The following is a 13,163-nucleotide window of genomic DNA, read 5'->3' on the forward strand; positions in this document are numbered from 1 at the left end:
CACATTCAACGGATCATCCTCCACCATTTCCGCTACCTCCAACGTGATCCCACCACCAAACGCATCTTCCCCTCCCCTCCCCTTTCAGCATTCCGTAGGGACCGCTCCCTCCGAGACACCCTAGTCCACTCCTCTATCACCCCCAGCACCCCTTCCCCTTCACCCGGCACCTTCCCTTGCAAGCGCAGGAGATGCAACACCTGCCCTTATAGCTCCTCCCTTCCCACTATCCAGGGCCCCAACAGCGATTTACTTGTACTTCTTCCAATCTAGTATACTGTATTCGCTGCTCACAATGTGGTCTCCTCTACATTGGGCAGACCAAACGCAGATTGGGTGACCGCTTTGCGGAACACCTCCATTCAGTCCGTAAGGGTGACTCCGAGCTTCCGGTCACCTGTCATTTTAATTCACCGCTCCATTCCCACTCGGACCTCACCGTCCTTGGCCTCTTGTATTGTTCCACAGAAGCTCAACGTAAACTCGAGGAACAGCACCTCATCTTCCGATTAGGCACTTTACAGCCTTCCGGACTCAATAGCGAGTTCAACAATTTCAGACCATAACCTCGGCCCCTATCATATTTTTATATATTTTTTATCCACACTTTTGGTTTGTGCCTTTTCCTTTGTTCTCTCTCCCACATGGCAGCTGTCTCTCACTCTGCCAGCGCATTTCACACTTCATCTAGAGCCATCCTTTGTCTCTTTACCTGTCCTATTACCATCTCGTCTCACCTTGAATATCTCTTAATGTCTCCTCACCCCTCCCAGACCTTCCCTTTTGTTCTTACATCCCCTCCCCCATTTCCCAGCCCCCTACTTGCTTCTTAATCTGTTTCATTTCCTGCCTTTTTTTTCTCAGTCCTGACGAAGGGTTTCGACCTGAAACGTTGACTCTGTTTCTCTCTCCATGGATGTTGCCTGGCCTGCTGAGTTTGTCCAGCGTTTTCTGTTGTTATTCCTCCTGACCGCATCCCTGCTGTTGACCTCCTCTGCTATTTGGAGCCAGGCTCCTTTGGTCCGCTGGGGAGGTCTCTTCCGCCCATCCGAAGGGAAGGAGACCTCCCTGCGCGCTCTCACTCTCTCCGCAAGCACATGGAGGGAATCATCTGAGAATCTGGGTGCAGCCCTTTGCCTCTGTGCAGTCACGTTTGCAAATGTTTGAAACATTCCAATGCTGCATTACAGTGCCTGCACAATCCTAGATGAACCTTCAAATGCAATGTGGCCATGGCTCCGTTAAATATCTTGGCTGAAAACGCGTCATCGATGACATCATCAGACCTGCACCATTTAATAGGGCGGGTAACGTGCAGGGCTGCCTTAATAGGCGCCATTAAGGGAAAGTCGATCTCAGGAGTGAAATGGAATGAGCAGCGGGGTCGCGACCCGCCACGGCGACTGCCCACACCCGACCCGCCCAGGTGCAGAAAACTCCGGCCCAAGAGTCTAAATGAGGTGGATGTGCAAAGGGATCTGGGCTACAGATTCACAAATCACTAAAAGTAGCAACGCAGGTTAGCAAGGCCATAAAAAATGCAAACCAAGCACTAGGGTTCATTGCTAGAGGAATTGAATTGAAAAGCACAGAGGTTATGTTAAACTTAATAAGAACCTTGCTTAGACCACACTTGGAGTACTGTGCACAGTTCTGGTATCCATATTACAAAAACGATTTCGAGGCACTGGGGAAGATGCAAAAAAATGTAAAAGAATGATACGAGAACTGTGGGGTTATAACTATCCGGATAGACTGAACAGGCTGGGGCTCTTTTCTCTAGAATAGAGAATGCTGAGACATGACCAGATAGAGTTCTTTAAAATTATGAAGGGGTTTGATGGGGTAGACATAGAGAAGATGTTACCACTTGTGGGAGAGTCCAAAACTAGCCACTAATAAATCCAATAAGGAATTCAGGAGAAACTTGTTTAACCAGAGAGTGGTGAGAATGTGGAACTCGCTACCACAAGGAGTGGTTGAAGTGAATAGTATCGATGCCTTTAGGGGGAAGCTAGGTAAGTACATGAGAGTGATAGTAATAGAAGGATATGCTGATAGGGTGAGATGAACAAGAGTAGGAGGAGGTTCGTGTGGAGAACAGCATGGACCAGTTGAGCTGAATGTCCTGTTTCTGTGCTGTACATTCTATGTAATTCTGCGTAAAATCAAAAAAAAGGAAAATCTAATTAATGTTTGATGCAGGGGCTATAACTGTTGATCTTCTGTAGAAGTTGGAAGCAAATAAGTTCACCTAGAAATGATTTAAGGCACATTTGCACAGTTGGCCAATGACTTTCAAATTGAAAACATTAACTACAATACTTCAATCAAGTTTCAAAAGCCAAGCACAGAATCAATGGCAAGTATTTTACAGGATTATTGGATTCCGTTCAGCAAGAAACAGTCTGTACAAGACAAAACTGACCTGCGGACAAAATAACGTCAGGATATAAGAAAAATTAAGGCTGATAAAAGGTCACTTGCCGCATCGATACTCCACCTTCTGGTACCATAACTTTCTCAGTTTAGTATTCAATGGGGAGAAATGTAAGTCAATGCAATTTTAGTGGAAAAGCAAGGAGTGGGGAACATACTCAATGCAAAGACTCAGAAGGGTGTGGACAACCAGAGAGTTGTCGGGTTTAAGTATATGATTCCTTCAAAGTGCAAGTGCAGGCAGATAAAGTCATAAAAAGGCCAACAGCATTTGGGTTCTATAAATAGGGAGATAGTGTTAGTGTGTCCGCTTTGGACATTGTTAGCGGAAATTTCCGTGGTTATGGTTGCAACAAGGGTTTGTTAGTCCTGCAACAATAACTTCGTCTGATTCTGGGTCGAGTGGTTTCAAACAAGAAGCTTTTATATAGTTGTTCTACAGTATTACACTAAATGACAAGATGACATGCAAATAATACCACCTGGTTCCCAGGCCCGAGTGATCAGTTCTGGTTCTCTAGGCTTCCTGGGTGTGGCTGTGGACTTCCGACCATCCTGAGAACGCTCTGCTGTTTAAGAGGAAAGAAGTCCCATTCTGAGACTATTCAGCAACCTTGGGCTGTATCTACGCACAGCAGCATGTGAAGGTGCACGTTTGCTGAGGCCACGTATTGAGGTGTTTACCCCACTTCTAATCTTTCAGCCTTCATCTCTGTTCTACAAGCTTTGCTTATTGTATTTTAAATGTGTAGGCCAAGTGGCCTGGCAAGCTTTTCCATCTGTGGTGCCTTAGCGCCGGCCCCCTTATCTCGGTACGGGCCAATCTCTTGACCTGGGTGTTTCCCATTCTCTGTCTTTGTTTAGACATTTCCCCTTTCCTCCACATTCGCTCTCCGACTAAATTGCTAAAGCAAAGCATGCTGGGATACTTTGACCAATTTAAACCATTTTTAGATATTCTAACAATTGCAATCGGGAAATTGCGCCAAGACTATGCTCAAAATTGGGCCGGTTAGGTGACAGTTCAAGGGCTGGATTTTCCAAGCCCCGAGGAGGCGGGCATGGAGGCGGGACAGCTGGTAAAATCGGAGAAAGTGGGGGCGGATGGCAAACCCACCCCCAACCCACCTCCGTGCCCTTTTGCCAGGAGGTGGGAGGATGTGCAGCTTCGGGTCCCATCTCCTGGAGGCAGGAAAGGCATTTAATCCTTTTAACTGCCTGTTAACAGGTAGTTAACAGGCAGAAAAAAGGATTAGTGCCATTTGACCTTCACAGGTGAAGGCTTCCCGACCTCGGAGAACCCCGCCGGGTTGGAGGAGATGTGGAGGAGGTCTGCGGTGGTCGGAGGCACCTGGATGTAAGATGTAGAGGTGAGTGATGGGTGCAAGTGTGGAGTGGTAAGTATGTAAGGTGAGTGATAAGTTTATAAAAGTGTGCGCTTACCTTGTTTTCTTTCTACAACCTTTAGCCACGCTGGATGGGGAGAGCCGACATTCTCCTTGTCAATTTCGCAGACTGGCTGTTGGATCCTCCGATCCTACAGACGTGAAATCTACAAAGTTGAAAGGTTTGATGAGTCCTCACCACAAAGTATCATCAAACTAAAGAGAATGTCAGTGTTTGACAGCTTCACAGAGCTGTCAAACGCTGTCATTTCTTCTTTCAAGAAGTCTTGACAGATAGCACGTCTGACGTTGATGTGATCTGTCAGTGACTTCCTCCCTAATTGGCCTGCTGAGCCCGCAGGGTGGGCTTAACAAGCTCAATCAGGGGAAAATCCCTCTGATTGGTCAGGCGAGGATGGAGGAGGGACATTGACACGACAAGCAGCAGTCCCGCCTCCAACTCACCTCCATTCACAAAATCCAGCCCCAAGTCTCTGATAAAATCACAAATGTAAAATCTTCCATGAACCAGCCCAATCAGGCAGCAAAATAGAACGTATTCGTGTATTTTTTTTTCATTCCATTAAAAGTGTTCCTTGATATATTTAAGAGTGGTAACCTGGTGCAATTTTATTAATGCCACCGAAAATGGGTTTATTACCAAAAATAAGCATTTTTAATAAGGGTGCCCAGTGCTCAGCCTGTGAGTAACCTGAATTAAAATCACTGAAAATGACTTTAAAAAACTATACAGAGCCATTTAATAGTTTCATTGGCGTACACTAGTCAGTTTCTTAGTGAATTAAACACTGCTGGTTTCTGTGTGCCTACAAAAACGAGGGAATTTGACGAGCCCTCCCGAACCACTGCAGTCGGTGGAATCTTGCAATTTTGGCCTGGGGGTGGGTGGCCAGCTTTGTGGGCAGGGCCTGATCCAGCAAATTGAAACATGAACCAATGTAAAAGATCACAGAAAACACAAACGTAAGTGATTCTGGACGTAACTCACTCACGTTTAAAATGTCATGATCTTTCGCGCTGGTTCCACCCAGATTGCACTGCTATTACTGGGGTAAATAAGTGGAATCTTCACCCCATGGAGTAGAAGGGTAACGAATCAATGATAAATTTGTACAAGGTATTGGTTAGGCAATATTTTCAGCACTGTGAGAAGCCATTCTAGAAAGGACATTAAAACCAGTGCCGAAAAGAGTGCCTAACATAGTTTTGGGATCCTATGTTTTATAAATAGAGTCATCGAGTACAAAACCAAAGAGATAATGCTAAGAAATATATTAATCACTGTTAGAATATGGAGTCCTGTTTTGGTGCCTTACTTTAAGATGTCAAAGCCATTGGGTTGGGACAGTTGAGATTCACTGGGATTATCTCAGTGGGGAGAGGCTTTAGTCGAAAGAGTAAAGCCCAATCACCCTATTCAATTGAAATGGAATAATGGTTGCAAATCCCAAAATATCAAACATTCAATGTGTTATTGTGCAGTGTTGTGCAAATCATTAAGTGGTATGGACAGAATTTAGCACAGAATACTTTTAGGTGCCTTGGATGACAAAGGAAATAAAAGTTAAAACAGAAAAAGGAGGCCTAGAATTTGGAATGCGCTGCCTGATAGGGCGGTGGATACAGATCCAATAGTAACCTTCAAAGGGGAATTGGATAAATACTTGAAGGAGAATAAATTGCAGAGATATGGGGAAAGAGCGAGGGAGTAGGACTAACAGGATTGCTCTTCGAAAGAGCCAGCGCAGACTCGATGGGCCGAATGGCCTCCTGTGTGGTAATATTCTACGATTCTATGATGTCAGGAGCAAGATTCAGTTAATAACTAGGAAGATTATGGAAAGTACAGGAGGGAATTGAAATTGTTAATACGGAGAGGTTACGAGAAAAGATTAGCATGCAGCATTAAATTGAACCCTAAAACATTTTATAAACATAGTGTAAGCGATTATCTAGGGAAAATGTTGGGCCTATTAAAGACCCAAAGGGAAATTTTCATGTAGAGGCAGAGGACATGGCTAAAGTATTGAATGAGTACTTTGCATCTGTTTTCACAAAGGAAGCTAATGATGTGAAGGTTACACTAAAAGAGGAGAGGGAAGTTATGGACAGGATAGTAATAGACAGAGAAAATGTACAAAAAGATTAGCATTACTGAAAGTTGCTAAGTTACCTGCTCAAATGCATCCTAGGTTGCTAAAAAAAGCAAAGGTAGAAATAGCAGAGACATTGGTCACAATCTTTCCATCCTCATTGGATACAGGAGTAGTGCCGGAGGACTGGAGGGTCGCTAATGTTGTACAATTATTCAAGAAAGGGGCGAGGGTAAAACCAGGAAACTACAGGACAGTCAGCCTAACATTGGTGGTGGGGAAGATATTGGAAACCATTATCAGGGACAAAATAAACTTTCATTTGGAAAGGCATGGGTTAATCATGAATTTGTTAAAGGCAAATTGTGTCTGACGAACTTGATTGAATTCTTTGATGTAACAGAGAAGGTTGATCAAGATAGTGTAGTAGATGTTGTATACATGGACTTTCGGAAGGCATTCCACAAAGAGTCATGCAAAGACATGTTAAGAAGATGGAAACCCATGGAATTAAGGGGAAAGTGGCGGTTTGCATACACACTTGGCTCAGTGACAGGAGGCAGAGGGTGGTGGTGGATGGACGTTTTTCAGACTGGGCGGTGGTTTGCAGTGGTGTTCCCAAGGGTAGTTTTGGGTAATTACTCTTTTCAGTTTTTATAAACGACCTAGACGCGGGTGTAGGGAGCAGCATTATAAAGTTTGCAGATGATACAAAACTTGGCAAAGTGGTAGATCATGATGAGGATAGTTCCAGACTTCAGGCTGACAGACAGGATGGTGAAATGGGCAGAAGCAGGGCCGATGGAGTTCAATGCGGAGAAGTGTGAAGTGACGCACTTTGGGAGGACTAATATGGAAAGACAGTAAACGATAAATGGCACGATTCTGAAAAGTGTAGATGAGCAGAGAGACCTTGGTGTCCATGTACACAAATCCTTAAAGGTGGCAGAGCAAGTTGATAAGGTGCTTAAAAAGCATATAGGTTACTCGGGTTTATAAATAGAGGAATCCAAAATAAAAACAAAGAAAGAAAATGCTGGAAATACTCAGCAGATCAGGCAGCATCTGTGGAGAGAGAAACAGAGTTAACGTTTGAGGTCGATGACTCTTCAGGTCGATCCGAAACGTTAACTCTGTTTCTCTCTCCACAGATGCTGCCTGACCTGCTGAGTATCTCCAGCATTTTCTGTTTTTATTTCAGATTTCCAGCATCTGCAGTATTTTGCTTTTGTATAAAAGCGAAGAGATCATTTTAGAACTTTATAAATCACTGGTTAGGCCTCAGCTGGAGTATTGTGGACAATTCTGGGCCCCACACTTCAGGAAAGATGTAAAGGCCTTAGAAAGGGTGCAGAGGAGGTTTACCAGGATGTTACCAGGGATGAGGGACTTCAGTTATGAGGAGAGGTTGGAAAAGTTCGGACTGTTCTCCTTGGAACAGAGAAGGTTAAGAGGTGACCTAATAGAGGCTTTCAAGATGATGAGGGGTTTTGATAGAGTAGTGAGAGAAAAACTATTCCCTCTGGCGAGTGGGTCAATAACCAGAGGTCATTGAATCAAAATTATTGACCAAAGATCTAGAGGGGAGATGAGGAGAGATTTATTCACTCCGAGAGTTGTGGGGATCGGGAACGCTCGATCTGAAAAGGTGGTGGAAGCTGATTCCATCACTAATGTTAAAGGGAGTTGGACGGGTTCTCGAGGATGAGGAACTGACAGGGTTACGGACAAGGAGCGGGGGTGTGGGACTGAGCACAACTGCTCTTTCAAAGAGCCAGCACAGGCTCGACGGGCCGAATGGCCTCCTTCTGTGCTGTAAGTTTCTAAGATGCTATGACTGAACTAGAACTGCGAGATTGTAAGTTAATGATTAAACTGCAGCTTGTTATCTCATTAACCATTATGTGTATTGACAGCAGTTCTCATTTGCTTCACTTTCAGGAGACGAGGGTTTGAACGTGCAGACTTGGAATACACGGACAAGCTACAACATTATACAAGTGGCCATGGTGAGTGCAGATATCTCCATCTATTTCTTCACCATTAACTAGAACAGGCAGTCAGGATTGATGGGCAAATTACAACACATCTCACAGTGCACTTCAGACTTCGAGCAGTTGGTCCTGCCAGAATGCCGAGGACACCCCGTGCCCAAGAATCCCCTGCAATCTGTGGTCTCACTTGACATGGTAATGATTGTGACTTGGGCCTTTCACTGTTTAAGTTGAAAGAAAGCTGTAAGTGCACTTGTCCTTGCCAGCACTGTAAGAGGCTGCAACCTCAGCAACGGTGTGTCATTTCGATCACGTAAAACCACCTTCTGATTGCACTTAGCTGCTAAAAGGCACTGTGTCAGTTGGCTGCCGCTTCCAATTTGTCCACAGTCCATCACTTGTATTGGTGTGTCCCTGATTATCACTGCCATGAGGTGTTATATATTTAACCCAAGTCAGCTCATTTCTGTAACTCTTTATTTTTAACTTTTCCATTAACAACAGTTCCATGAAAGGTGAAACTGATTGACCTACACACCACAGCACTATTTTTAAGAAAGGGCACAAAGCAGGTTTAAAAGAACATTTCTACAATCTAGAGATTAACATATCATGCACATATTCCGACCATCATGTGTTGTATAATATCTAAATGAGTTCCAGTGTTCTGTAAGACAGGGGTCCTCAACCTTTTTGCTTCTGAGGGCCCCCTCCCGTGTTATAAAAATTCCACGAACCCCCTGCAACACAACACATGTATTTTTTCTGTATAAAAATTAATTATACAATTAAACATATACATTTATTATTTTCGTTTTACTTGCTGAATGTGAAACTTTTTGCTGGCGCTGAACAACTCTATCTTCAACAAGCACGCGCGCATGTCATGGTCAATGTTCATCCTGGCTCGGTACTTTGTTTTCATTGATGTCGTGGCTGAAAATCCAGCTTCGCATTAGTAGGTTGTACTAAATGGGACCAACGCTCTCAGTGCTGCTGAAGAAGCCGTGCTGTATTCGTCGGAGCATTCACACCAAAATGTATCCAGCGTCATTTCACTGAACTTGGTTTTTAGGCAGCGATCTGATGCAATGTCGCTCAGCTTTTCTAAAAGCTTTGATGGGACAGAGAGTGGAAGTTTAGTTTCAATATTCTCACGAAAGGGGTTTGTCGCCCACAGGTGTGTAGCAGATTGTTCCGTCGTGAGTTAAACATAGAAACATAGAAGATAGGAGCAGGAGTAGGCCATTCGGCCCCTCGAGCCTGCTCCGCCATCCAATGAGATCATGGATGATCATCCAATTTCAGTACCCTGTCCCTGGCTTCTCCCCATATCCCTTGATCCCTTTAGCCTTAAGAAATATATCCAACTCCTTCTTGAATATATTTAATGAATTGGCCTCAACTGCCTTCTGTGGTAGAGAATTCCACAGGTTCACCACACTCTGGGTGAAGAAATTCCTCCTCATCTCTGTCCTAAATGGCTTACCCCTTATCATTAGACTGTGACCCCGGGTTCTGGACTCCCCGACCAGCGGGAACATCCTTCCTGCATCTAGACTGTCTAGTCCTGTTAGAATTTTATAAGTTTCAATGAGATCCCCTCTCATTCTTCTAAACTCCAGCGAGTATAAGCCTAATCGACCCAATCTCTCCTCATACGTCATTCCTGCCATCCCAGGTATCAGCCTGGTGAATCTTCGCTGCACTCCCTCCATGGCAAGAACATCCTTCCTCAGATAAATAAAAGAATGTCAGAGCTGAAACATATCCGTAGTCCCCCAAAAGACAAGAACATTCCAGACTTGCAGTTTCCTCTTCAGTGCACCAATTCTTTCATGCTGGGCAAAAAAATGAGTTCTCCCAACTTGCATACTTTTATTCAGCGTATTCACTTCACTGAATATGTCTGCGAGGTAATCCAGTTTAGCCAGACACACGTGGGCCCTGAATTTGCGGTCGGAGGCATCACGCGAGGAAATGCCTCCGGTCCGCAAATAAAATGCCCGCGTACAAGGGCCCTGGGATCCACGGAGGCTCGCGGTCCTGGGGCTCACCGGGTACCCGTGGGCAGAGGCTCGCGTATCCCATGGGTGCAGGCGGTTCACCACTGGGTTCACGTGGGCCGGCCCAACGAATGAAACAAGGAGGATCCCCATTCATACTTATAGTGATTCCATATGTACGGGAAAATGAATGGGAATAGCCCAAAAATACATCTACATATCAAATAATTTTTAAATAGATGAATTAAAATGTGATTTAATTAAATATTTCAAAGAAAAATTTAATTTTTTGAAAAATAGATTTAAATGTTTTAAAGGTGCCAGAAATAACCTTACCTTATTTCACTGGTTTTTAATGTTTAAATGATTGGAAAAATTTATTTTTATATTTTTTTAAACTCTTTTACGCTGGTAAAAGCAGGCCTTGCGTCTGCTTTTACCAGGCCTATGAATTTCATGGGCCTTCGCTGGGCAGAAGTTGGGCTCCGCCCGCGGAGGCCCCTTTCCCGGGGATGCGTGCAATCTGTCAAGAGAACTCTTGACAGATTGCAAGTTCCGGGTTTTCGCGCATGCGCTTCGTACGTGCCTGTATGGGCTGCAAATTATGGGCTGTCATCTTTCAGCACCTCGGCAAGTTTAGGTTTCTTATCAGTTCAGAAAGTACGTACCTCTTCCCTGAGATGAAATATACGGGTAAGCATTCTGCCTCGAGATAGCTATGTCTCCTCTGTATGCAAGGAATTGCGCTCTGCACAACACCGGGAGTGTGTTATTCTGGATTTAATAAAATTAATTACCAAGTCAATACTTCTCTTTAAATATCATGCGAAAGCTCAATACCCTTTCACCTGGGTGCGGAACTTGCACGGTTTGTTAACTGCCAAAAATAATTTGTGTTGAGAACACCGTGAAGACCTGGTTCAATAGCTTTCGCAGAAAGCGCCTCTCGGTGTATAAAGCAATATTTTTTGCACAACACCAGGATTGTTGCAACCCCATCAATGTAGACCCCAGTGCAATTTGTCCAGCTGATTTCTGCTGAAGTCATGAAATCATCTAACATTTTGAAAATATCGTCTGACTGGCAGATGAGCTGAGGGCACAGGTAGATACTTGGGACTATGATATTATAGCTATTACAGAGACGTGGCTGAAAGAGGGGCAGGTATGGCAGCTCAACATTCCTGGTTACAGGATTTTCAGACGGATAGAGAGGGAGGTAAAAAGGGAGGGGTGTCAAGGTATTGATTAAAGAAACTATTACAGCTGTGAGGAGGGTTGATATGTTGGAGGGATCATCAAACGAGGCCATATGGGTCAAATTGAAAAACAAAAAAGGGGCGATCACACTGCTGGGAGTGTGCTACAGACCCCCAAACAGTGAGAGGGAGATAGAAGGGCAAATATGTGGACAAATTTCTGAGGAGTGCAAAAACTATAGGGCAGTAATAGTAGGGGATTTCAACTGCCCCAATATTAACTGGGATAAAATTAGTGCGAAGGGTATAGAAGGTGTGGAATTCCTAAAATGCATCCAGGAGAACTTTTTTTGCCAGTATGTAGCAAGCCCAACAAGGGAGGGGGCGGTTCGGGACTTAGTTTTAGGGAATGAAGCTGGGCAGGTAGAAGGCGTATCAGTGGGGGAGCATTTTAGTGCTAGTGACCATAATTCAGTTAGATTTAAGGTAGTTATGGAAAAGGACAAGGATAGACCAGGAATAAAAATTCTAAATTGGGGAAAAGCAAATATTTCTAAGCTCAGAGGGGATTTAGCCATAGTGGACTGGAAACAGCTACTTGAAGGTAAATCAGTGTCAGAGCAGTGGGAGGCATTCAAGGAGGAGATCCGGAGGGTTCATACCAAACATGTGCCCTTAAAGAAAAAAGGTGGGACTAACAAATCTAGAGCCCCTGAATGTCTAGAGACATACGGGGTAGGATAAAGAAAAAAAGGGAGGCGTATGACAGATAACGAGGGTTAAATACTCCAGAATCTTTAGAGGAGTGCAGAAAGTGCAGGGGTGCAATTAAAAAGGATATTTGGAAAGCAAAGAGAGAGCATGAAAAATTCTTGGCAAGTAAAATCAAGGAAAACCCAAAGATGTTTTAGAAATATATTAAGAGTAAGAGGATAACTAAAGAAAGGGTAGGGCCTATTAGAGATCATGAGGGTAATCTGTGTGTGGAGGCGGGAGACGTCGGTAGGGTTCTAAATGAATACTTTACGTCTGTTTTCACAAAAGAGAGGGGCGAAGCAAACACTGCTATCAGGGAGGAGGAGTGTGAAATATTAGATGAAATAAACATAGTGAGAGAGGAAGTATAAAGGGGTTTAGCAGCTTTAAAAGTGGATAAATCCCCAGGCCCGGATGAAATGCATCCCAGGCTGTTAAGCAAAGCAAAAGAGGAAATAGCAGAGGCCCTGACCATCATTTTCCAATCCTCTCTGGCTTCAGGTGTGGTACTGGAGGACTGCTAATGTGGTCCCCTTGTTTAAAAAGGGAGAAAAGGATAGACCGAGTAATTACAGGCCAGTCAGCCTAACCTCGGTGGTGGGAAAATTATTGGAAAGAATTCTGAAGGACAGGATAAATCTTCATTTAGAAAGACACGGATTAATCAAAGATAGTCAGCACGGATTTGTTAAGGGAAGGTCGTGTCTGACAAACTTGATTGAATTTTTTGAGGAGGTAGCAAGGAGGGTAGATGAGGGTAGTGCATTTGTTGCAGTGTATATGGACTTTAGCAAGGCTTTTGATAAGGCTCCACATGGTAGACTGGTCACAAAGTTAAAAGCCCATGGGATCCAGGGCAAAGTGTCAAGTTGGATTCAAAACTGGCTCAGAGACAGGAAGCAGAGGGTAATGGTTGATGGGTGTTTTTGTGACTGGAAAGCTGTTTCCAGTGGGGTTCCGCAGGGCTCAGTACTAGGTCCCTTGCTTTTTGTGGTGTATATATCGATGATCTAGACTTGAATATAGGGGGTATGATTAAGAAGTTTGCAGATGATACTAAAATCGGCTGTGTGGTTGATACTGAAGAAGGAAGCTGTAGACTGCAGGAAGATATCAATAAATTGGTCAGGTGGGCAGAACAGTGGAAAATGGAATTCAATCCAGAGAAGTGTGAGGTAATGCATTTGGGGAGGGCTAACAAGGAAAGGGAATACACATTAAATGGTAGGACACTGAGTAGTGTAGAGGAACAAAGGGACCTTGGAGTGCA

General features: G+C 44.1%; 1 protein-coding gene across 1 annotated transcript in view; it reads left to right on the top strand.

Annotated features, from left to right (window-relative positions):
* LOC147100495 (ephrin type-B receptor 2) overlaps positions 1–13,163 on the top strand; it is a 181,199-nt gene that overhangs the window by 42,499 nt on the left and 125,537 nt on the right. Inside the window, exon 4 of the mRNA XM_085966793.1 lies at positions 7,880–7,947. Within this exon, the coding sequence (XP_085822919.1) occupies positions 7,880–7,947 (68 nt within the window). The remainder of the gene's footprint in view (positions 1–7,879; positions 7,948–13,163) is intronic.

This window comes from Somniosus microcephalus, chromosome 25 (assembly GCF_052327205.1).
Source record: "Somniosus microcephalus isolate GS21.2 chromosome 25, FLI_Smic_1.0, whole genome shotgun sequence".
NCBI lineage: Eukaryota > Metazoa > Chordata > Chondrichthyes > Squaliformes > Somniosidae > Somniosus > Somniosus microcephalus.